The sequence below is a fragment of the Nilaparvata lugens genome, chromosome 4 (assembly GCF_014356525.2).
Source record: "Nilaparvata lugens isolate BPH chromosome 4, ASM1435652v1, whole genome shotgun sequence".
In the NCBI taxonomy this organism is placed as follows: domain Eukaryota; kingdom Metazoa; phylum Arthropoda; class Insecta; order Hemiptera; family Delphacidae; genus Nilaparvata; species Nilaparvata lugens.
The window spans coordinates 34506407-34534061 of NC_052507.1; the positions used below are offsets into that span (position 1 = coordinate 34506407).

Below are 27655 nucleotides of genomic sequence, written 5' to 3' on the forward strand. Positions count from 1 at the left end.
GAGGTGTGGTCTGGTTCCCTTGTAGGTGGTTTGTTTGTTGACCCATATTATTTTTCTCAAAGTGTTAATGTCTGATTTTGTAAATCCAATGTTGATAATGTATGTGGTCCAGTATTTTCATTCAAGATGAGAGAGCGAAGAGAACAAGTAAGTCGCGGTCAACGCCACGATGCCAATAAAAAGATGGCAATGACAAAAATATTCTGTAGTCATTGATATAGATGAATAAATAAATATATAGGAAGCTGGTCGCGAGCTGTAATCTACATATCGATCTGACTGACCGTTCTGTTCATACCCTAATGTTTGAGAATTATAGAAAATTTGAAGTTCATCAGAATATGAAAAAAAATTATTTAGAAGAATGCAATATATTATTATATTCAATAAATAAGTAAATGAATAAATATTGTTTTGCGAATTTTACGAGGCTCCATCAATGTTCAGTAATAACATCTTAGTACCCTGAAACGTTAAAGAATATACGAACGCAATCAGTTCCACCAAGCTGACAATTATCTTTGACTCCCGAACAGGCATTGTGGTCAAAATGTTGTAGCCTGGAGAGATGGTTGTCTAATTTCAGTGGCAAAATAACGAATCGGCGCGCTGTGTTTGTAGATGTACGCGAGTGTTGCCAAGTAGCGGCGTCAATTTTTCACTTTCAAGGTGTCTCTGTGAGGTAAGGTTTGGTGGTCTGGGTGAAGGGTAGAACAGTTGAAGTTGTAGGTGGTTTGAAAAATGGAGTGTCAGCGTGACGATGGCAAGTTGAATCCAGCATGGCCGCTTGTGTCCACCTCAAGAAGCCATTTGTCTTTTGGCTTTTTCCCGCTCATTAAGCCTTACAAGATCGACTGACTACCCCGGATTAGGTAGGACACAACACAACGATGTGGGCTGCACGCTCGAAACACAGAATCACTTACTTTCCGTCCTTCTACGTGATTTCAGGTTTCTCGAGCAATGCTGCAGACAGTGCCAGACTGCCTCTGCACGTAGGGGAACAACTCTGTGATATCCAGCACATTATGTTCAGATGTTATCTGGAATCAAGCGCCCCATATGCTCGCACAAGGTCGCAGACGATTATTTCAACAAGACTGGATTTTTGTTTCATTTGTTCTACCTGATTGAAGTACGTTGCGATTAAGAGTACCAGTATTTTCTCTTTCTCTCATCCTTTTCTTAGCTCTCCTCCTATACTTATGAATCTCGTCCTTATGACTCTATATTTATGAATCTCGTCCTCTGTTTTTTCCATTCTTATTTCTCATCTAATCTTCTTTTTGTCTCTTATTCTACTAATTCTCCCATCTATCTTCTTCCTCCGCTCTTCTTTTTTGGCCTTTGTTCTTTGTGATACTAGGCCTATTAATTATTTCACCTCACTTTTTTCTCAGTCTCTCCTCTATTCTTAGTTCATCCATACATCTAATTTTCCTCAATTCTGTGTCTCATTCCTCATCTTCTCTTCATTTCTGCTGTTCTTCCTCTTTTTTCTGTTGATCTTTAATCCTTGTCAATTCTTACTTCAGTTTTATTCCCCACATCTACTTCAATGTGTCTTATTTCTTTGTTCTTATTTTCCCAAGTGATACTGCTCTCCATTGTCTGTCTCACTTTAGCTCTCTATCTCTTATGATCCTATGTATCATGTCTCTCTATTTTTTTTCTCTATTCCAACCTACATCCAATCCATTTTCACCAATTCCGTACGGTTCCTTAGCCCCTCTCCCTCGATATATTATTCTCATCAAACCTCTATTTGTTCATCTTTTTCTAACATTTTTTCACTCCCTGTTTTTCTCGCTCTTTTTCTCACTAAGAGAGCGCCAAATAATTATCCATTTCGCTGTTTCTGGTGGAGAAGTGTTGGTGTGATTTGTTGACCAACGATGTTGAGAGATAATGAGCGATTCGTCGGCGATTTGAAACTTACAAATTGCTGTCTTGATGTGGGTGTGGTGTGAACTGGATTTGAAAGTGATAAAATCAAATGTTGGTAATTGTGAAACATCAGTATTCTGTTGTCATGGGATTATCAGTGGTTTTTGGGGTCTCCTATATTTTTTCCAACTCTCAATTATTCAACCCCAAAGTTTTATCAACCATCAAATGTTATTCAACCATTAAGATATTTATTCATGAAATAGTAAACAGCGTGGCGAAATTCACTTCCCCTTGGAAATATTGTGTTCATTTTGTGATTAAACTTTGGAATTGAAATAATTTTGTAGTACTGTAGTACTTAAAACTAACTGGGATATTTTGAACCATTCAGTGATTCTGAACTGACTTCGAAGACACTGATCACTGATCACTGAACAAATATCCAATCACTATTAGTGGTCTAGTGGATAGAGTGCTTGCGTAGCAGCATAGAGATCCCGGGTTCAAACCCTCTTATTACCCAAAGTTTTTTTAACCAAAAACACCCGTGTTATCTGATGACCAGGTTAAACTGTCGGAGCCGGCTGAAGTATTACAGTCACATTGACGGCTTAAATTATATTATATTCAGGCGAGGTAGGACCTTCCTGCAAGGGACTCCCCACCAACAAAAGCCATACGAATGTACTTTTTTTTACTATTAGACATATATGGTAGATTATTCTATTCTCCAAATATATGAGACTATTGTGCAATTCAGGTTCCACTTCTGAATGTTGATTGATCGATCTGATAGGTTGAGAACAAAAAAATAATGTCCTAGTGAGACTACCCGATTTCTTAGCTGTATGCATCAATGGTGTTAAATGTGGCTGTGTTCATGTTCTAATCTTTTTATTATTCCTGTTCATTCTATTCAAAACGCTTTTTTATGATATTAGCGGTTGATTTCAACCGCAAATATCTTCACAAACAATATGAAACATAGCTGACTAGCTGCTGAATGCAGTAAGTGATTCATACAAGACAGGTGCAAGTGATATCCACCTCAAACCGCACAGCTATCACAATATCCATTTCATTTTGGTGGTGCCTCAACAAGTTTTTGTAACAAACGAATTATCCAGCAGTCCATAAATGCTTGTTTTTGTGAGTCTACCTTCTGAGTGCAACTGGAGGAGATTTATAGGAGAGCTTTTTTCTGGTGTTTTCTAATATAATTTGTGTCATCAGGTTACCAAAATATGACGCCCGGTGATGTGTTGGCGGTGGGGGGGGAAGAGCAGGGTTGCAATATGATGTGGTCCCAGTTAAGGATTGAATTTACAGGTGTTGAGTGACAACAGATCAGATGTCACACCCAAATTAGGATCAGCTATCACGTGGTTGAGTGTCTGTCTCTGTCTGCTAGTTGCAGCGTACTTCCTCTTTCTGGGCTCATATCACCCGGGATCGCCTCCCAACCCAATTAAAATACTTTTCTCCCACGCCTTCCATCCCAAGTCCTACAATCAGCGACCACCCTTGACGTATTCGTAGTCAAAGTCAATCGGACGCAAGTTGTTCTAGTCCTACATACGTTGTTTGGAGATAGTATCTTGACACCACAACTAGCTTCCGTCTTTAAATGTTGAGCCTGTCCTGTTTTAATTGACAGTGTGCTGTGTTTGTTATGGGTAGTCACTAAAATAAGAGCGAGCTTCTCATTCTTTGGCTCGTCTCTACCTTGCTTGTTTAGATGTTGCTTTCTCCTTTTTCATTCTGTTACTTGTTTACTGCTTCCATTCTTTCAATTTTCTCTTCTCACTCATCTCCATCATAATCATCTACTATCTCTCAATATTGTTTCACTCCCATTCAGTTTCCTGATCCATATTCATGTTGATTGTCATATGTTATTTTCTTCTTTTAATACTGCTCTCTTCATTCCTTCTCTCATTGTATTATCATCCAATTTCGACACCTCTTCTTGACTCTTCTTCCTATATATGATCTTTCGATTTGTCCATTTTGGCAAACTTCCTCCCTTTGAAACCCTTATCTAATCATTATTCTCTTGGAACTCATTCCCCTCATCTTCTGCTGAAAACAGAGAAATCTTTGTTTAATCCATCTCCTGCCTCCTCCTATCTTCCTACTTCCTACTTTTTACTCTTCTATTTTTCCTCAACCTTATTTTCTTCAGAGAAGAATATTCTTCTCTTGAGAGAAAATAATACACTTCCACATCGTCTTTTGTCTGTCTTGATCTACATCTTCTTTTCTTCGATTCATTTCCTCCCTGTTCTCCTTTCTCACCCTCGTTATCTCCATTCTCTCAATTTCTCACACACTCTCCTGTTCTCAACGTTGGTCATTTACTTACATCAATACGAAGTTCTGATGTCTTGAGATCTTCCAGAAATTTGCATTTGCACCGTATATGGCTGTAAAGCGTGCCTGTGCTTCGTTTCGGTCAACATCCTTCTAGTAGTAATCCTTAACGTATTTCCTCACTATGTTTGCATTGTCCATTGATTTCTAGGCAGTAGGAATAGGAGCGGTGAATAAGTACAATGTTTCCTCCTATTTCCTGGTTCTAGGATGATAACCGGCTGTTTACTTCCGATTATTAGACCAAAAGCAGCTCATTCAGTTATTCTCAGTGATACTATTTCGTTTTTCGAGATTCATTGATATTTCTATCAATAATTTTGTGGACAAGACCGAGTTGCATCAGATTTGGAACTGTTCATTTTCTATGACAAACACCTCTCTGACAAATACGAGATACAATCACAAATAAACTATTTTTAATAGATTTTAAGAGTTCAGTTCTTAGCTTGTTGATCAATACAAGGAAATCGTTTATGAGTACAGTTCACTTCATATTATGAAGTTATAAGATTTTGGTATTCCATAAAGGTCTTGGTGTATGTGCTGAATAAGAAAATTGCACATAGGATTGGCTATCACTGCATTGTATTTCACTATCATGTATCTGTTTCATCTGCATTGCTAGTTTCATGGACTACGTGAGATGCTTGACGAATGAACAATTTTTTCCATTCTATTATATTAAGCGAGCAATTTCTGTTTATCTGTTTATATTTTATTATCTGGTTATTTATGTTCAACGGATCTCGAAAACGGCTCTAACGATTTGCACGAAATTTGGAACATAGTAGGTTTATGATATAACAATTTGATTGCACTAGGTCTAATCCTTGGGAAAACTCGCTGAACTACATTAAAAGGATCACTCATCCTTGGCTGAAACAGATGAGACTTTCGTCTGTGGATAGTAAAAAGTGAACGAGTGATTATGTGGAAAATCAAAATATCGCATCCCCGAAATTCATAAGCTGACGTATAGCCAGCTGTAAAATAATTATAAACACGATCATTTTAGAGAATTGTGCTCTGTCATGGCTTACTTTAGATAGTAGGCTATGGTTTATTAATAAAAAATCTGGTGTGGTACACTCACACAACTTTCCTTGCTCATATTTGAAACTACGATCAGACTTCTGTATATGTATATTTTTTTTTTTTTTTTTCAGATTACGTCCCAAAGACTCCAGTCATGGAGTATAAGACAAGTCATGTTATTACATAATAATTCTAACACTAAGTAGTTCAACCTAGTTTAGGTTTGAAAGGAATTCTTGTACACTATAAAAAGCTCTATCAACTAAATATTTTTTAATTTGTTTTTTGAAAATCTTCAAATCATTATTACTTTTCAAGATTTGAGGTAGCTTGTTATAAAATTTCCTACCAATATAATCTGGTTTTTGTTCAAATAACCTACTATTGTGACCCATTATATGATAATCTGCTCTGTTTCGCGTATTATACTCATGAACATCTGAATTCTGGATCACACCACTCGTTTTCACATGCATTACAACTTCATATACATACAAAGATGGCACAGTTAATAGACCAAGCTTTTTAAATAAAGGCCTACAAGAGTCTAACCTATTCACATTCTCTATACATCTGAGTGCCTTCTTTTGAATCTTAAACACCCTGTCCATATTTTGTTGAGATGAATTACCCCATACTAAAATAGCATACCTAATATGAGATAGTATAAGTCCATGGTAAGCAGTTAACAGTAGTTTTTTATCATTCAGCCTAGCAAGCTGCCGCAGGACAAATACCCCAGATGATATCTTATTACATATCCTCTCAATGTAAGGATGCCATGTTAATTTCCTGTCCAATAAAATTCCCAAGAATGCTACTTTCTCTTCTTGGTCTAATTCATTTTCCTCTACAAACACATTTATTTCTCTATCCTCTACTGAATTATATTTACTTTTGAATTGTAGGAATTGACATTTCTTACTATTTATTGTTAATTGCCTTTGCTTCAAGAATTGGACAATTGACTGTATTCCAGTAAAAGCATTTATTTCTAGACTATCTAATAAATAATTGTTAAAGATAAGCGATGTGTCATCAGCAAACAACAGAGCTCTGTGATCTTTTAACTCTTTTGGTAATTGGTTCACATACAACAGAAACAGTAAGGGACCCAGAATTGAGCCTTGAGGTACTCCAGCCTGGACCTCCAGTTTTTGAGATTTAATTTTTACTATTTCATTCCCATCCACCTTGGTAAGCTCAACACACTGGTTTCTACCTATGAGATATGATTCAAACCATTTTAGTTCTATACCATTCACACCTACAGTTTTTAGTATTTCCAATAATATTCTATGGTTCACACAATCAAAAGCTTTGGATAAATCAAGAAATATTGCGGCTGCCTTCTCACCTGAATCTATTATATCTATTAGTCTTTCAACAAGGGATACTATTGCAGTCTTAGTAGATTTCCCTTTCTGGAACCCATGCTGTTCATCACATATGAAATTAATTTCTTCCAGGTGCATCAATAGCCTATTTAAAACTACTCTTTCAAAAATTTTACTTATTACATTTAGAATACTAATGGGTCTATAATTTTCAACTCTTTCAGAATCACCGCTCTTGAAAATTGGCAAAATTTTTCCTTGTTTCAGATCATCAGGGAAAATACCCTGCTCTAGTGAAGTATTAAGGAGATGCAATAAAGGGTCCAGTAATTCATTTTCACATTCTTTTAAAATTTTGCTTGAGACCCCATCCAATCCTACTGTTTTTTTGTTATTCAAATTTTTTATTATTCTTGACAACTCATCTCTTGATAATGGATGAAATTTAAATACCTTTTCAATTGGCTCAGCATTTAATGTAGTTGTATTATAAGTATTAGTGTTCAGTGACTTTTGGAGATTATATGCAACCTGTTGATAATACTTATTGAAAAAGTTACAAATGTCTATACTATCATCTATATAATTTCCATGTTCATCGATTATCCTAGGGACATTAGTAACTGTATCTTTTTGAGCTGCTCTCCTATTTCTATTAATTACCTCCCAAACAGCAGAGTTAAAATTGGTACTAGTTGTTAATATTTCAGCTGTTTTCTTACACTTAGCTTTCCTCACTTCTTTTGCATAGTTTTTCTTTAGACATTTGTATTTGACTTCACTCGGAACATCCCTCACTAATTTAAATTCCTCATAAGCTTCCCTAACAATATTTCTTTGAGTAAGAATATCTTCAGTTATCCATTCATCTACTTTGTTTAATTTACTTTTTACTTTGACTTTTTTTATTGGACAGCATACACTAATGTGAAATCTTAGAGTATCAATGAATTGCTTATATTTGTAATTTAGGTTACAACTGTTATAAACACTACTCCAATTTTCTTGAAGCAGTTCCTGCTTCAAACAATTTATATTTCCTAGCTCATATTGCTGAATTTCTTTCACAAAAGTTTTTTTCTGCTTGGATTCTGGCCCTGCAACTTAACATCTAAAATTTGATAGTTATGATCTGATAGATCTGAGCTACCTAACCTGACATTACAACCTTCTATATTTGTGAGGATATTATCAATAATTGTCTGTGAAGTTCGAGTTACTCTTGTATATTCGTGGACCTTAATTTCTAAATTATTCATATTAATAATATCTCTAATATCCTCTGTCATTTTATCCTGCCTGGCAAAATCGGTATTGAAATCTCCTACTACTATAACATTTGTGAAACGAGCGGTTGTAATTTCCAAAAGTGTATGGAGCAGCTCACAAAATTTTTGCCAGTCTCCATTTGGTGACCTATAGATACCTAACACTGCTACCTCAAATCGATCATCAATTTTTAACCTTAGTCCCGTCACCTCTAAATCCATCTCAACAGAAAATCTCTTAACAAAATCCAGTTCATAAGTTTGGGTATGTTTAGCATTGCTAGTGAATATACATACACCACCACTTCTATGAGCTATTCTACAAAATTCTGATCTCAGTGAATAGCCTGGAATCCTAACTTGATTTATTTCCTTTATTTTTAAGCCATGCTCTGTGAAAATAACAATGTCAGGATCCTCCTGTTTAAGAAATACTTCTAATCTGTCAATTTTGTTGTGAAGATACTGAATATTTTGATGATAAATACTAAAAACCTTACCATCTTGTGCTACTCTATCTCTAGCATTTGTAACTAATTCCCTTTCCCTGTTTTGAGCCAATTTACTAAAAAATCGTTATTTGTTTTTTTGACTGTTTTTAAACCAGAGGATTGCAAACGGCTTTCAATCAGCTCTGCCAATCTATTACAAAAGATTACTTTGCCAGATCGATTTAGATGCAACCCATGATTAGTGAAGTTATGTCTTTTCAGCCTTTCATTTAGAAAACAAATCCCCAGTTGTTTAGAATTCTTATTTTTTAGGCTGTTGATTGTATTATGGATTGATTTGTTTGTCGAATTGATTGCTTCATTTAATTCTGGCCTATCAAACCTATTAGGAATAGTACTTATTATTAAGTTTGTTTTTTTGCTGAGTGGCACAATTTCCTTGATTTTTTCTGTTACTTGAGGAAGATGATTCAAGTTAGGTTCATTTATATTATTTGAGCCACCCAGTACAATTAGATAGTCATTTTCATCAAAGTCTTTAGTTTGTTCCCTAGCTGACTCTACAACTGCATTAATTGATGCACTTGGCTTGAAAAAACATTGGACATCAAATTTATTTTTCAATCTTTTATCAAGGAGATCACTGCAATCACGTCCATGACTGGACGTCAGTAGCAGAACTCTCCCTTTCCTATCTTTATTTCCCTCAGCTGCATTTTTGGTTGCTGTCTTCAAAACCTCACTGTACGTTTTATTTCGACCATTTTCAGAGCATTTCCCATCATTTAGGTTAGATTCTATTTTTTTTGCATTTGGACGGAGGTTCTATCATACATTTAGTATTATCAAATTTAGATTTTAGTTTCTTTATTTCCTCCGACATTAGACTACATTGATTTTTTAGATTTAGTATTTCTTTTTTATGGTCTTCATCTTGTAATTTTATAATCAGTTCCAGAGATTTAATTTCTTCTACCATCCCTAACCTTTCTTCCTCAGACGTTTTTAGAGTTACTTCTAATTGGTTTTTTAAATTAGTGTGGCTACTTTGTAGTTGAGCAACTTTTTCGGCTAAAGTAGTTTGAGGAACTGGGGTTTTTGGTTTTGGCGTTTTAGAATTTTGGTTTTGGGAACGCGTAAGTACTCCCGCTATGTTTACATTTCTATTAATAACCTTCGGTGTTTTACTTGAGCTCATCTTCCTATCTAAGAAATTATATTACTTGCAATAATAATAATTGATTTATAAATGATAGGATTTTAATTTGGTTATAATTTTAGTCAAGTAAACTATCTATGTTTATTTTTAAATCTCGAAAACCTAACCTCAAAATAACCTCTAAACGATGTTTGGCTTATAAAATAGAATTAAGAATTAAAATCTAAAACAAAATGATAAAACGTGATCAAGAAACAATTAATAATGAAATTAATACAAAATTTGTACTTATCCGTGACTATTTATAACACAAAATCTTCCAAAACCCAGGAGCGAAATTATGTATGACTTTCATTCACAACCTCAAGGTCAAATTCAGGAAAATCAGGAAAAAAACTCATGTCATTTGATAGGGCTTATGAATAGCTGCTATCCATGGTTTAAATTTGAAGAAAATCGTTAAAGCCGTTTTCGAGAAAACCGTGAAAAACATGGTTTTTTTAGTCATTATCCGCCATTTTTCTCAAGAATATTACGGAGCTCATGGAATTTTCCCAGAAATGAGACTCATGCCAGTTGATAGTGCTTGTGAATATCTATCCATGGTATGAATTTGAAGAAAATCGTTAGAGCCGTTCTCGAGAAAACGGTGAAAAACATGGATTTTTAGTCATTATCCGCCTTTTTTCTCAAGAATATTACGGAGCTCCTGAAATTTTCCCAGGAATGAGACTCATGTCAGTTGATAGGGCTTATAAATAGCTATCCATGGTATAAATTTGAAGAAAATCGTTAGAGCCGTTTTCGAGAAAAACGTGAAAAACATGGTTTTTTAGTAATTATCCGCCATTTTTTCCGCCATCTTGAATTGGATTTCATTGAATTTCTTATTGTCGGATCCTCATGGTATAAGGACCTTAAGTTTAAAATTTCAAGTCAATCGGTTAATTAGGAATGGAGTTATCGTGTTCACAGACATACACACATACACACACACACACACACATACACACACACACATACACACACAGACCAACACCCAAAAATCATTTTTTTGGACTCAGGGGACCTTGAAACGTATAGAAAACATGAAATTAGGGTACCTTAATTTTTTTTGGAAAGCAATACTTTCCTTACCTATGGTAATAGGGCAAGGAAAGTAATAAAAAAACCAAACTCGGTGCCCCGATATTAAGATATAAATCATAAAAGATGTTATGCTAATAAATTCGATTGTTGAGTCAACTGTATTAACTTTCTGTTATTCAAGATTTGTCGATCATCTATCCAATAAAGATCAGATAAACCAATAGAATACTTAGTTGATAATGACAATGATAATAAATCTCGCTTGAAATGTGAGTTCCAACCATGTAGGAGCTCTGTATCATATTCTCTATTAACGCCAACTATATGCAGTCCAACAATTTTTTTCTTTGTAATGTAGATGCAGGGAGTGGACTATCAGTAAAAATTCAATATCAGTGACAGTGGAATAAAGATAAAATCAGTCTTGTCGCGTTAAACTCTGCGGACTTTCAATCTCTCTGTCATGTAATACTAATCCTAGACTACTGTATACTATAACTGATACTATCAGCTTATGTGAGTCACAATATTGCAACATGCACACTGTATCTTGATTTCGAATGCAGATTTTTTTATTTCCCTCCAGTTATTTTGAATATAATAGAAAATAGTCCTTGTTACCGTATAAAATGTATTCATTATCTCGTTCGCAGATAATAATGAAACGGAAAAGATTATCCTTTGTTACAATTTGTGATATTATACCTCTTGAAGGTTGAAGTAAGTTATACCCGGTGTAATATTACAACACTTATGAGTGCAAACTGCGTTGGATACATTCTTTTAAAGGCTCTACCCAATGTCATTGCTAATTTAGATTTATCTGAATCCTTTCCCAATTCCAAAAAAGTCATGGGTTTAGAAAAATTTTTCTCAATTAAAATTTATTCGTATAGAAGTATTCAAGTAAGAATTTTCAAATTTTTTGTTCTATTGAAATCAATAACTTTTAAGCCTTTAGGATATCATCATTATTATTATTGTCAATTAGAAGATTTCTCCAGTCCTCCTCTCCGAATAATAGTAAATTCCATTAGGAATGACAATAATTCTAATGCAATTGTAATCAATTCAACTAATAGCAGCAGTTCATCATGGTTTTTCAGACCAAAATCAGTAGATAATTATTACTCTGATAGAATTTATGGACTTGATTTTTCTCTGGATAGAATAAAATATTTGTAATATACACTCTGGTCGCATGCATTGTTTTGACTTTCTGTGTTGACGGTGTTATCAAGAGCATAAAGTTCTCCCAACCTGAACTTTTTACCAGGTTTTCTCTCAACCTGTGTTTATTATCATCCAACTGAATCAGTGTGAGGCCTCTCCATTAACCATTTAGCACTCTCAGTTCGACGGAAACGGATATATGAGAGAAGCTTACTGATTGAGTACCAATCAGGAAATTTTGCGACGAAATTAGATGAACTAATTTTTTCCCCAAACTTTTTGTGAAAAGTTCAAGATAATACTAAGTAAGTATGGACCTTTTTGCTTTTATCCTGTATTCAAACCTGCAAGTCCAACAACTCATAAATTTTATGTGTGGAATAATCAAGTCACGGCCTTTTATAGTTGGATGCAATCAGTTTTATGCTTGTTTTAAACGTTATTTTAATAGGAGAACCAGGCAGATTGTTTGTGGAGTAGAGCAATCGCAATACTTGAGGGCCATTGGCGGAAGCTGAAAGAAGATCGTGGTGTTGATACAACCATTACTAGCTGCAGCATATAAATGAGCGGGTAATTGGTATCACTCAATTATGCGGCAGCTATTTGAATCTCTATTACCAGAGATTTATTGCATTTCCTTGTCGGTTTCATTCTATTCCCTTCATCGTCACTTTATAGGTTCCATGTTTTTATAGTTGTTCTTCATTTTTCTCTTTTACAAGAGCTGAATCTAGATAGTTTTCCGTGATCCAGTCCTGTACTCTAAAGTCTATACTTCAGGGAAATACTTTTCCGATATATCTAACATCGATTCTTAATTTTCAATATTTGCTAAAATAAATATGATTATTTTTCCGACTTATTAAGGACTGAAACGTTGATAGCTTCCAAACTTACATTTAGTATCCTTGATATAATGGTCATAGTTCCATCTATCTTCTAAATTTTCTACTTCCTTTTCCAGACTTTACAAACGTGTTTGCCAGTATCAGAAAAATAATTTATCTCAGTCCAAACCTTCATTGATTCATTATTATACCCTTCTTTATTTTCTCCCTCTCATTTCTTCGGTGATATATTTTTCCTTATGGATCGTTATTGAGGTTTATGAAATCATTCGAGATGATGGATTGATAAATGTGAAATTGAGATGTCAATAACCAAACATAAAAATATCCCGTTCGCGTTAAATTTTGAAAGAATGTTTAAATAATTTGTTTTCTGTTCTGCTGACCTTTATGTTGTTGACTTGCTCAGAGAGCTTTTGCATTTGCAGTAATGGCGTGAGGGAATATCACTTTACAAGTGCACATAAACCGAGTACATATAATTTATGTGTTAAAAGCTGTGAAGGGAGTGCAATTAATGGGAAGGCGTCGGACAGTTTAGTGGAAGCAATCAGTCATGTGCAGAATGAAAGCTGCACAGTTCAGTTTGTAACTTGATTTTGAAACGACAAATGGTTCAGTTGAACGGGGATGTAAGGCATTCAACAGCCGAGCTAGAGCTGGCTCAAGTGAATGGGAGCTGACAAATAGATGTTGAAAAGACGGTACTTTATTTAGCGGCGGCGCGGCTTTGTTAAAATTCGCGTGAGATTAGTGATTTGCACCAGAGATGCTGAGTAGGTGTTGTAATTCTGGAGATCTCGCAATCAGGTTCCGTTTCAGAATGTGGAATGAGGAGGGTTTGTTCATGCTTGTGTAAAATAGGTTGAAAAGAAGGAGGTGGGAGTGGGCAGGGAGTGAAGCAGGGGTGAGAAACGTAACTGGTGAAAGATGAGGAGTGATGAAATCAGATCATAGAATAAGGATAATGATAAACGAGAAAAATGGAGGATGGAACAAAAGAAGACGAGCATACACAATAGAAGTATAGAAATATGGGAAGTATAAAATTATTTAAGTTTAAGATGAAAGAAGATGATACAAGGAAAAACTTAAAAAATTGAGGATGTGTAATAACTAGAGAGTGAGAGGAGTTGATTGAATGGATTGATGCTATTTCTATAACAGTATAGGCTGAATAAGGGAATAATCATAAGATTGAAAAAGGAACAGTTGCAAAAAACTGGTGATGCAGAGAAATTGTAAGCGAATATGCCGAATGAAACGCCAATGGCGAAGAGTTAAGGATGGAAGAGAAAAAGTAGAAAAAGAGGAGGTATGTGGGAGATAAATCATTCGATTCCCATGTTGAGATTGAAGGAGCAGAAAATTAGAAACGAATAGGCAGAATAAAGCATGAGATAGAGGAGAAACAATAAAAAGAATTTGGAGAGAATAGCGGACGTTCAAGAGAATTTTAGTAGAGTAAGATGAAGAAGGTGAAAACGGAGAAGTAAAATAGCATGAGAGAATGTGATAAAGTTGGTGAGTGTAAGAGAATGGTGGAGAGGAGAGGAAGTGGCAAAATGTTATTGTGCTGGCGAGTGTCGGCCGCACATTCGGTTTCCCGCGCTTTTCCTTCCTGTGGTGAAAAGTGGCGGGAAACAACTCTTAGGCGGCGCTTTTGTGGATTCAACCGGCTCGCGTCTGGTAATGAGGAAGGAGATGATTGTGGAAACTGCAGTGAGGGAAGGGAAGAAGAAAACGCTGTGTACGACTGAGAGGAGAAGAGGAAAATCGTGTGGGAAACAGAAATGAAAAGAGGAAACTGGTTTGTTGTAAAGGAAGGAAAGTGGAGTTTCAGGGGTGTCACAATATCAGTAAATTGCACTATGACAGCCTAAAGCCTCCCTCATGTGGGTGTGTGTCTTCGCTATAGAGCGTCATATTTGCATATGAATAGCGTAGAAATTCTTGCTTGTGCTTTGCGAATTGGTGGCTGCAACTTTTCTTTCTTGCTTTTTAGTTTCCCTTATTTTTTACTTCTCGTTTTTATCGTCTACATCGTTTGTTTTTCTCGAATTTTGTTGGGGAAAACAATTTTCACCTAGCGTAGTTTTTGAGAATGAGTTATTTTCTATTCTAAGGAATAGTATTCTAACAAAGGAGCAGTTTCGGCCAACTACTTTACTGTTACAAAAATCAAAATAAACCTTCTAGCTCAAAATTAGTTCTAGCTCACCAACACGGTTCTATGTTAAAGCAATTTCATTCCATATTGTCATTCGAACATACACTATTTACTATGCCCCTTATAATTCTAAGTGTTATTTCCAATTCACAGAGTTTACTTTTGAATTTTCCTAGTGGAATCATTCAGATCTACATTTAAATGATCAAGATTTGAAATAGATGGGGCTGTCTATCAAGTGATACGATAATATATAATATGAGTAGTGCATGTAAATTCTCAGTATTAGATAGAAACATTTCATATTCTTACAAGAATATGGAGAACTTCGTCAATCTTGCCTGCAATAATTCTACACGAGAACGAGTATTGACATTCATAGATATGTCAGCTATCAGTAGTATAACAAGTATGAGACATTGGCACCTACTCAAAGCTTTATTGACAAGCTGGTGTACTCGTACAATAAAGTAGCCGTAAAAATACCTCACAATCTCAGGTGTCAAGCCGTTTATTTTCAAGATGAAGATAATAATCAATAAACAGAACCAGTTCAACAGGATTTGTATTCATGTTGATCACATTTCATTTGAAGCAGGTTCATTGCTTGTAGGATAAAACTCATAAGTATGACACCTGTTTGGCAGGGATTGCGGATTTTCTACATTGATAGGATTTGAATCATCCTTCGCAAGGACATGACAGACTTGGAAATAGCTTGTTCAAATAGTAGTTACGTACATTAGTTTGGTGAAGTCAGAAAAATATCCCTGAGCTGGTTTTTCCACTGTTGAAAATATAATATTTCCAATTTACCATAGCATATTCAGAAATCTATTTTCTACGACGTTTTTATCTTTCTAGATTTCATGCTTCTCTGTAAAAATCATAGACTATCATCGTTTTGGAACGGATCCGAAAATTTTCAAAATAGATGTCATTTTCAAAATAGATGTTCAGATGTCATCTTCTGTTAAATTAATATGCTCGACTCTATTTCTGTGCCTCAGAAGTGTGAATGGAGCACAGGAATATTACATGGACTATTTCAATTCAACGTTTCAGTGTTCCAGTCTTCTCCCAGTTGAAAATGCATTCATGTGGAGGATATCAACGATCCATTTTCAATAATGATCAGCTCATCAAATCGATTATAAAGAAAAAATATTTCAATCACACTTGAATTTGATTTTATCCAGTTGGCTGCTTAGAAATTCAAGTATTGAAATAACAATGATTAAGAGAATAAATTACCTGATTTGAGGTATGATCCATGTATGCAAAAAATAATCATACTCAATTGAATCCATTCTTCGTTTCATTGAAAACTAGACCCGCTTTTCTAGACTAGTATTAAAAAATCGGAAGTGGGATATCACAAAAATCTTCATAGATGTTTAATCTCTTTTATCATATCATTGCTCTTGGAAGTACCTTAGGTTGAATATGTTTTGACATTTTCAATCCTGCAAACTAACCACAGCTTGTGGCGATTCATCCTCTGTCAGTTTCGTAGACCTGATGATTCTTCAAATATTTATTACATATAGGACAAAAAACGAATGGGACAACATCCTCAATATATAATACCTCAAAACAGAGGATCATCATTTGAAAAAAATAATGACCCTCTTTGCAAACAAATAGCTTATTTTGGAGGATCCCTCAACATCAACCATCATGAAAAAACTTTGCTAAAAGCTGCTCACATGTAGCATTGTCTCGGTTCGCTAAAATTATCAGCGAGAGTGTCAAAATGTCACACAATTCTTGTTACTTTATTAACTCGTGGTTTTTTAACCTTTGTGTTACAAGTGATAGTCACAAATTTTAACGTCTCCTGTTTTGTTTTTATCTCTGGTACATGACATCTTCCGGTTGTCCTCGGAAATTGATATCTCAATTATTCCAATGAAGCCCAATTCTGAAATGAATAGAATATAACAGTATTTAATTACATTTGAACTTTTCTTTTTTAATGTTCACTAGAAACTTTCATCTCAACATGCAACTGCATCATCCTCAAATTGAATATAATAGTTAAATAAGTTATCTACTATTTGTCATACGAATTTTGGGCTTAAATTGTATGGAATCATTGAATCGATACCATTTCCTATAGCCAAATTAAACTGAAAAATCAAATTATGATCACTAACAAAATTTTATGAGTTGAATTCAATTCATCAGTGGATATTTCGAGTCCGACTTGTCACAAAATCACAATTGGATTGATTGAAACAAAATATTCAATATGCAATCTTCCACATTACAAATTGATGTGGTAATTGTTAGTAAGTTGTATTTGAGTTGTTATCTGGATTGATAGAAACCTTCCAACTCAACATACAACTGAAGATGCCATGAGCATTGAAACTTGAGTTTTCAACTCATCAAAGTATAAAAACCCACATTGGTTTCTATTATTACAGTAAAATCTAAAATTGGTTGTCTCTAAAGATTGAAAATAATATATTTTTGAGGATCGATCTTGATTGTCCAGCTTTTTGTTCATGTCCAGCTATTTTGTAGTGGCTATTATGTGAGAAGGATCATGAAGAAGTTTATATGTTATTATGTATATTGATTCTATCCTATGTTTAGTTCGTTATCTAATTCTCTTCTTCTTGTGTTAACAGGGACCTACAGGGCAATAACCTGACGGTCATCTTCGAACATGACTTCGAGGGGATGGCTAATCTACGAATTCTGTGAGTAGTTTTACATGTTTTTGCTTTAATCCTTGAAAAAGTATTTCTAGACTAGTAATACTTATTAAAAGCTTTGTAGGTGCTTGTCTGAGCTAATAAATCATTATAAAATTCTTATATAAACTTTTTGTATCTTTATCTTGTTGAATGAATTGATTATCTTATAAAATGTATTAAAAAAATGAGAGAAAGTCTATCCAATCAATAATCAATTGATTCGAAAATATTGTACAGAGCTGTTGGGAACAACTTTAAAAAACAAAACAATTTTTCTTAATGAAATCAGTGTTAGTAATAGTAATATTAATTTCTCTTTGATTTGGAATTCTGATTTAAATGATGTGGTGACCAAAAAAGGAGACCTACATTATTGAATTAGGAAGTTTCAATAGTAGTTACTTGTATAATCTTCCCGTATATTCATCGTATTCGATATCGTATATTCATAGGCACTTCCAATACTCGAAGTTAGTGAAAATGGGCGTTTCATTTGAATACCGTGGCTCATACATGTGTACTGCTCACTTCATCTGGGATGATCAATCCAAGCCCGAATCCTGTCTAGCGTCATATAAAGTCCAATAGCCCAATCAATGGAGACAAAAAACACTGTACTATATTATGTGAATTTGGGAATGTTTCAGCACTTGTATTTATATCTATATCTTGTTGGAGCTGATTTTTATGGTGCTTCTAACTGGATAAAATTCAGCAAACACGAACTCAAAAGCACAGACCTGCAAGCTGCAACCTCCAATGCCACTCTTGTGGACAGCGTGTAGTAAGAATAAAAGACAAAGGCTGCCAGGAAGAGTTTTTCAATTAGACGTTGAAAGAAAGTAACTGAGTATCAGATTGGAGAGAGCAAAAATAAGTGAGTGGAGAAGGATAGAGGGAAGAGAGAAAGAATGAAAAGTTTGTTCTGTAAAGTAAAAGTGGAGTTCACCAATTAGAATAACTTCAGTCGAGTGAATGAATGGAAGCAAGAATGTTTTCGGAGCAATCCAACTTCTATAAAATTTCCGATTGGAATGAAACGCTATTTCCGACCTCACTCTGTACATGCGGTCCACTAACCGGCGTTATCCTTTCATCAAAAACCTTTCACTCATATCTACTCTCCCTCTTCCATTCATTTGCATCTCAGCGAATCCTCCAGCATGAAAAATCTCCACGTAATTATTTTTCTATTTATTTTGATAAACCGTAGTACATGTCTTCCTCATACTCCCTACTTTAGAGCTGTTCCATTGATATATGAAGTTATATAGAAAGTTTTTTTGATTATCAAGAAAACTCACAGTCCAAATATTCTGTACATTACCTATGTGATTAGGTATCAACATGAATTATTCTCCTGAAATTGTCCTGAGTGGTAAATCGATAAGAAAACTTCTCTAATTGATATTGAATACTTGTGAAAAATTGTAACACAATATTTATTCATGATAATCCAACCATTTATTATCTTTTTATCCAATTACTTCACTTTCATAGTTCACTTTTCCTTAACATTTACTTCTGGGCAATCAACCGCATACCTATTCTAACTTTCTTCTGATAGTCACTTCAAATCCATCCTCTTTCTTTGTCAGCCATAATCTCGGACGTTTGACGGCATCTCTGTTCTCTCTCATTCCTATTGGTGAAGCTCTGTGACCTGTGAAAATTTAATAGCGCACTCTTTCCTCAGCCGGCCAAACACTGTTTGAAGTCTGTTGGTGGTACGCGCGCGTCTAATATAGTGAGGCATACTCTACTTTGGCAGTGATCCTGTGGAGCGGCATTAAAAAACCCCATTAAGCTTCGGTTTTCCGCACAAAAGTTTCTCTCATGCTGGGAAAAAGTTGAGAGGGGCGGATTCTTTGGTTTTTCCTCTATTTATCTCGACTTCTCCGCTGTCGGATGTTTTTTACCTTCAGCTCAATCGCACTTGTAGATTTTTTCAGTGAAAATCGAAAGAATCAATTACAAGTTTGCGGACGCATCCGAAATCACCTTGCATTTGGTTTCTACTGTCAGATGATGTTTTCAACTGACAGTCAATAACATTTCCCAATGAAAATTTTCAAGACGAATTTTTAAATGAGGTGCTCTTTCTTCCCCAGCTTCACCTGAGGAGTCAATGTGTTTAGGAGAGTCAATGTGGAGTTCTTACTGTTTCATTAATTACATTAATCTGAATGCTTATACTGAATGATTGAAGCACAAAATAGGCATTGATCCTTAATTGAAGTTTTTGAGTAAGATTCCTAGAATGAAAAGTGACTGCAAACTTTACACTGACTCAGTACTTTCAAATGCTGATAAAATGACTTCCGTTAGAATCTAATAAGTATATTTTGTCCGTCTTAAGGCCATTCCACACAGCACGTGGCGTGCGTGGCTGGACGCACGCTAGCTACTTTTCAAAACATCGCTTCCCAGCTAATCAAATGAAGCAATTCACATAGCAGCCACGGCCACGCGGCAACGCTTGCTATACTAGCCACGCGTGGCTACCGTTCGCTCTCTGAGCGATCTTTTCAAACGTGTCCGGCCACGTTTTGGTCCGAGCATGCGCAGAACGTATACTAGACGTATACTATCGTATAGAACGTATACTATCATTGTCAGCCTCAAGGTCGCGCATTAAATGATGGAATTCGCCATAGGTCTTCCTTTTTTTATTGATTGGATGTACCCACTGGTCCCGTGCTGTCACCGAATACAATAAAACCAGCTCATTATCACTACTACTGCTGCTGCTGGAGTCATCAAACCAAGGTAAGCCACAAGAAAATCCAGATTCACACCACGGGACCGTCGGAGTTGACATCTTCCTGCATACTGACGGGAAACGTGGCCGGTATAGCATCGCAACAGTCGTGGCAGTGTGAATTGGCATGTGGCTAGCGTGGCCGGCGTGGCGTGCGTCCAGCCACGCACGCCACGTGCTGTGAGGAATAACCAGTCAAAATGAATCAATAATACTGATCCCCATAGCAGGAAATTATAGGCAAATAATAAAAATAGTTACAAGTAATATTTTAGCACAAGCACTTGACTGTCTGCAGTATGTTGATAATGATGCTTGTAACTGTGCAATTGAGGCTAACAACAAGCGTTTATTATGCTCTTTCAGTTTGCTTGCATGAGGAAGCTCGTCTGAGCTCAGGATTAGCTTTTATGGCTTCTGGTCGTTTGAATTGTAATAAGTTTTTGTGTTATTTGCCACACCTAGAGCCTTAAGCAGCACGGAAAATGAGAATTATCACATGAAATCTTGTATTCATTTCAGTTATTGGAATTGAGATCTTTCATGGATAAATTTAAATCACTTAGGTATTTTATACAATTTTATTATCGCTTTATTACTAGTTCCCCATGCATACTACCCGTGGAAGCTATCTACTATTTCCAAAAGAGAATAAATTCTCATTGAAGAAAAATATTTGTTTCACACAAGAACTTCTGCAATACTGTACCATCTACGTGTAATAGTTATAATATTAAAAAGGAATATATTGGAGTTTGTGTTCCTCAAGATTTATCTATTGATTGGTTTATTCAAAACAGTGAAGAATAAGGACTTCAACAATGAGTCTTCAGTGATCATGTAGTTGAATTCTGTGAATTCTGTTGAATTCACAAAAATACAACATAATATTCACGAACGTACAACATATCCACAAACATTCAATTACTTCCCCAATATACTAGGATAATGATCTTTATTGTCAATTTGAATTTTCCATTAGAAATTCTTTTTTTCAATTCAAATCTATCACTTGATAGCACTCTTTAAGATACTTTAGATTCAGATTCCATTGAAAACCTTTCTTCAATCCTTGGAAAAGACGGGACAAGAGTGTTGCCCAATGCTCAATTATTTTCCCAGTGTTGCTCAGTAACTTCTCTCTCCTTCTGTATTCCATTATGAAGAGAGACATTCAAAAATGCTGTAATAGGTCTACTGGGAATTGCATATAAAAATAGCATTAATCACGATAAATTCAATTATTTTACTGTGTATCTCACTCAAATGATTGTTGGAAACTTTTCTATCGCAATGGTTTGTGTGAGATATCTGATTACTATTGTCCACTCTCTCGATTCATAAGAAATTGAATATAAGAAGAAGAGAAACGAACACATTTCTCACAGACCAAGTAATAACAGAACCAAGTACGACAACAAAACAGTATACATAACTTTCTACGAAGCTCTAGCAGCAGTTCTTTCCTCACGTTCCTTTCATCCTGATATATGTTCGAGTATCCTGAATGTCCTGGCAGTAACGTTTTGCCAATAACTCCTTTGCAGAGTGCAGCACTATAAAAAGCGTTCGTTATGAATTTTGTTCAGAGTAAAGTAGTTTGCTTATTCCGATTGAGAGTCGTAGATATGGTGATGAGAGCCATGTAACTTGTGCAAAGCATAGAGACCAGCAAATTCGCGTCGTGCTTTTCATGGATGTATTCTGTACAGTATTGTATAGTATGTTGAGCAGTAGTTGGTTTGAAGAACACAATAACGTACATGAAGTTCAGTGCGACCATTCCGAAGAACATCGTTGGATTGCCGCGCCTGCGCAGTATCATTCTTTTGAAAGTGTTCAGTTGAAATGCGGGTTCAGGTTGTTTTCCTCGAGAGCCACGACGACTGTTACATTCAGATTTTATCTTGAAGCGCTGCTCTCTGCTCTTATTCGCGGCACGAAGCGGGAAAAGAATGAGTTGTACTGTGCATTTGTATGAGCTTGGAAAGTGGATGTCACGGAATATTATGAAAATAATGTAGTGTTTTGTTGAAGGTCATTAGTATGTTGCATGTTTTTTTTTCATTTTTAATAACAAACTCTATGGTTGATATCATGAACAATTTTGATCCAAGTTGTGTCTGATTGCTCCTAATTCAAACAAGTGTATTCCGAAACTATTTCAATTTAATACTTTTTCCAACTATCCAATTATTTTAAAAGGTCCACAAACATCTTCCTACTTGTAAGTAAAGATGAATTTATGAATTATTATTTTTGCTGTACTTCACTAATATTCCAATATAAATAATATAATATCATGTTAGTTGAGGAGAATTATAGATCCAGTCATCCAATATACTAACTAACTTACATAAATGAATAGTAATATTGTTGATTAGGTATTAGTAGGGATTTTTTCGATTGTTTGTATTTTGCACTACGGCTTCATAAATCACTGATGGAATTGATTTGGACCTTCTGTCAATCTCCAGTTATAAACCCTTCACAATGGCGAAAAATAATTCTCCCATATAAAAGCCTGTTAATATTTATTCGAGGATTATAAATTCTTTCGAGACACTTCATACAGGTATATATAAATATAATGAAAATTGGCGATCTAAAATTGAGAATTACCATCTCAATAGGCGTCAAATCTACAACAGCCGTGGAAATCAATCTAAAAAAAAGCAATAAGAAATTATAGTTCACTGCACTCTCAAATAAGTAAATCGAAATCAAAATGTACTGGTTGATGGTTATACAGTAGTATCGCTGTAGTTTTTTCATAAGTGTTTCACCTCTTGCCAACTTTTATACAAAGTTTTTGCATTTTCCGTGAATTGAAATTTTTTCGCTGTTTTCCTAGTGTAAGTAGGCCTACCTTTTCCTGCACTATTTTGAAATTTGCAGATGCACTACTCCTGTATTTGTATTAATGTTTTTTCTATGAACTGATATTCATTCAGTATGTCACTTGCCTATGTGCACCAGCATTGATTGCATGGTAGAGTTTGAATATTTTGCTATGATTTGCAGACATCTGATGGACAATCAACTGCACACTATAGAGCGCGGATCGTTCCAGTACATGAAGGCAATGGAGAGGCTGTAAGTTGGCATTACGATGGTCGATTGGTTCGGGCTGGATAACTAACGCTTTGGAAAATGGGCTTAACATTAATCATTGCTTGTTGATTTGGGTGATCATATCATTGAGGAATCATAATTCGAATTTTAATTTATTGGTGAGCTTTGTTATTCAGCTCTCTGATATACACTGTGACGAATAAATTGGGATGTGAACAGTGTCTTTATGTGATTTATATAGTACGAATTCATCATTCATGGGACAGCTTTATGAGAAGCTTCAATAGCCATCACTTTCCAATAATCACTATGCATATCATTCGATCATTTTATGGATATCAGTAATTTTGGATATTATTACCTTAATCATTTTCAGTGACAGAATTATTGTCAAATGAACAGTCACTAAATTTATTGTCTATTGTACAAAATGATACTCTAAAATAATCAAAACAGTCAATAACATAACTAACAACAATAAATAATAATAGATGTAGTATTTATCCCACACATCTTGTAGATCTCTATTCTCGATGAATACTATTTATGCTGTAACAGTTCTCTTTTGATAATATTATTTGTAGGAAATAATGTTGAGAATGTTACCTGTATTCTGCATTGATGTTGGATAAAATCTAATTTTGAAGTTTTGAGGAAAGTTCGTGAGCGTTCAAGTGCATTAGTAGCTTAGATTAGAGAGTTCAGACGGGTTTTTTTGCACAATCCGCGAGAAATAAGGAAAAATTTTTGCGCAAATCCCCCTCCCCCTCCCCCTCCCCCTCTGCGCCCCCCTCTCCTCCCCCCTCTCCTTCTCCCTCTCCCTCTCCTCTCCCTCTCCTTCTCCTCTCCCTCTCCTTCTCCTTCTCCCTCTCCTTCTCCTTCTCCCTCTCCCTCTCCCTCTCCTTCTCCTTCTCCCTCACCCTCTCCCTCACCCTCACCCCTCTCCCAGTGAGGACGAGGGGGAGGGAAAAAATAATTTCCCTTTTTCCCTTTTCTACTGTCAAATTAAAGTGAATCCATCTTTCTACTGACAAATTAAAGTGAATCCATCTTTCTACTGTCAAATTAAAGTGAATCCATATTTCTACTGTCAAATTAAAGTGAATCCATCTTTATACTGTCAAATTAAAGTGAATGCTAAATGAATGAATCCACCTTTATACTGTATGGTTTGCTTTCCACCCGACAGTTAAGAAAAATTTCACAAATTTTCTATGTGCTGTACAAACCTGCGGGCGTTGCTTTTTAAGTGTGCTCTCCGAGAATATCTATAGTAAATTTAGTACGAACAAGCATTCCAAAAATGGCTATAGATATTCTCAGACCTATATCACTTGGGGTATCAACATCATCAATATCGGTGCAGTTCTCTTAGGAAAATTCGATTTCCACTGACATTAAGTTCCCACGAGCGTGAAAGAAAACTTTTAAGTTTATGCTTGTTTAAGACTAGAGAATACTCATTGGGCAAGTTGATAACCTCTTTAAAGTCTCCTTCACTATCAATTATGTGTATGCAAATTTCACCACTATCAGGAAATGTGACATTGGTTACAGTATACCAATCGTAAGCCAAATGGTCAAAACCCCAATTTGCTTGTGGGTCTGCATCAATTGAAAATTCATTAAAGCTTGTGCAATCGAAATAAGCACTCATCTTATCAGTTCGAACGTTTCAAAGCAAATGACACCTTCTGTTGCTGCAATTCGACGTGTGCTATACTTTCCTTATCTAATGTGATGTCCAGCAATGCTTACCACTCGTTATAGATTTTCTTTTGGGGCTAATACAAACCCAGCATATTGACCAAGACCCATTTTCGATGTAATCAAATCTCCCACCTGTTCCTCAGTCAAATTATGTTGTTTAGCTTCTATCCAATTCATATTAAAACTAACTTTTGCGTAATTCCTTACAATATCGTAGGCCATTTTGTGAATGAATAATTTTAAATAATCTATAAAAGCGGGTGAACATTGCAGTCTCATCACAGTATCTTTTTCAGAATTTGTAATCAAGGTTGTTAGTTCATCATTAACCTTTTTAACAGCAAGATCCAATTCATCTTTCTTAATAAAATCTTTTAAATCAGTTTTTTGTGCATATTGCTCAGTAATTTGTTTAATCAGACCATTAACAGCATCCTTTGTAACGAATTGTTTAATCCCATCAAAAATAGTAGCTTTTATTGCGTCTGCCATTCCAGATAATCTTTTTTCAAATTCTTCCTTAGTTATATTTTTACTAGTCAATTTCTCCAAAACAGTATCTAAATATTTATTATCAATTACTGACGGTTGTGTTTCATTCACTTTAGTAAAAATTTCTGTACTAAGCTGTTTCAGTTTAGTGTTAAGATAGTTTCTGTCCAAGATCTCTAAATTTTTAATTTTATCAGAAATGGCTTTCAATTTTTCGTCCAAATAAGATTTATCAACCTTATTTTTGTCAATACTAACCAACTGGGTTGAAAAGGTATCTGATAAATTTTTCACTTCTCCTAATGCACTCTGTAGAGTTTGTGTTCTCTCTATGATAACTTTATCAATATTTGCACTAAAAGTCTGTAATGAACTTTTAACAGCTTCACTGATTCCCTGCTGATTTATTGAATCAATTATAGTCTGTGTTATGACATCAATATTACAGGAAACCTCAGCAGTTGAAGCGGTAGCAGTAGGTGTTTCAATCCGTCCGAATCGATGCAAGGTCATCGTGACACTAAATAATTAGTTTTGCTTCTCTGAGCTCTTCTAGTATAGATGAAATCTCAACATCATGAGCAGAATTCCCAGAAGCTTTTGAGGAATAGAGTAAATTTAATCTTTCCACTAGTTCATCAAAACTATCAAAGTATTGGTAATTTCTTTCATGAGAAATATTTTTTGCAAAATTCAACAAACCTTGTCCCTTCTTTTTAACAAGTTTTTTACTGGGAAATAATTTCTGAATCAATTGCGATTTAATTCCATGATTACGTTTAACATAGCCTCTTCGATCTAAATGTACACCAGTAAGTAATAAGATACGTTTGTACTTGTCAAGGTCATCATTATTATAAAGATTTCTGTTTGGTCTCGCTTTGAATAATAATTCGAGTAATCCGCGAGTTAATTGAATTCTTTCTTTATCAACATCTATATATCCATTATCAAATATTACCTGTATATCACCGATATAATACTTTTCACTTTGATCTTTGTATGAAACTCCATAAGTAATTGAATTATTCAACTTTTCCTTATGAAACACTGTTAGGTATTTGCTCAACAAATCATTGATTCTGCTAGCACCAACATCATCATCATCATCATCATCATCCTCCTCTCCCTCTTCCTCATCTTCATACTCATCATCATCATCTTCATTATCAATTTCCATACTCTCTTGTTCCTCTTTTACTTCTTCCTTTTTTACATCATGATTAGAATGTAATGTAGATTTGGTTTTTCCCAATTCAATTATAGGTTCAATTAATGGCGAAAGAGATTTCCTATTGAATTCATCCGTTCGTTTTTCAAAATTAATAAGGCTTTTATGCTTGTCACTAATCACCTTTCGTAATGTCTTAATCGTTTCTATTAAATTCTCCTTCCTGTTATTTACTAAGCTATTTCCTCTCCTCTTCCTCCCCCTCCTCCTCCTCCTACTCTTATGTGTTTTAGACAACATGACTGTACAAAGAATTAATCTCTACTGAGGGGAAAGTATCGTGTCCAGTGAATCCCGATATTTTCCTTCCTTTATAGTACATTCTTTTAAAATTGTAAGAAAGTTATGTGGTTTACGATTCCAAACTGTATGACAAAGTTTACTGAAATCTTTATAAGACATATCTCCTCCAACATGATCTCTGTGAATTAATTTGAGACTCAATAAATCCATCTTAAAAATAATAATCATATTTGCGTTATCTCTAGTGAAATGTTTCTGTGTGGCACCATAACTCTGAATTAAATATGCAGTATCAATATTACGATGACGACCCATTGTAAAATATTCTCTAATCTGTGGCACATTACTCAGTTGCAAGTCATCAAAAATTACCAAGCTATATTCAGGGATTCGGTTTGGATGGGGAATTTGGCTCACATCATCTTTCATGTGAAATCCGATATTTTTCAAACCTGCAAATACCTGTTTTAAAAAGACATATTTTGGTTGATATAAACTTTTACTAAATAAGTAAATGTGCTTAAATTTTAAACCATTTTCAGCAAATACTAAATTAAATAAGAGATTTGTTTTTCCTCCAGCACTAGGAGAAATTATTAACATTCGCGCATTGTGAGGTAGCAGATTCCCATTTT

The 27655-nt window shown here is 35.1% G+C and overlaps 1 protein-coding gene across 1 annotated transcript in view; it reads left to right on the forward strand.

The window, feature by feature from the left end:
• LOC111046664 (protein slit) overlaps window positions 1-27655 on the forward strand; it is a 451676-nt gene that overhangs the window by 175763 nt on the left and 248258 nt on the right. Inside the window, exons 2-3 of the mRNA XM_039427372.1 lie at window positions 17440-17511; window positions 23294-23365. Coding sequence (XP_039283306.1) covers window positions 17440-17511; window positions 23294-23365 — 144 coding nt within the window. The remainder of the gene's footprint in view (window positions 1-17439; window positions 17512-23293; window positions 23366-27655) is intronic.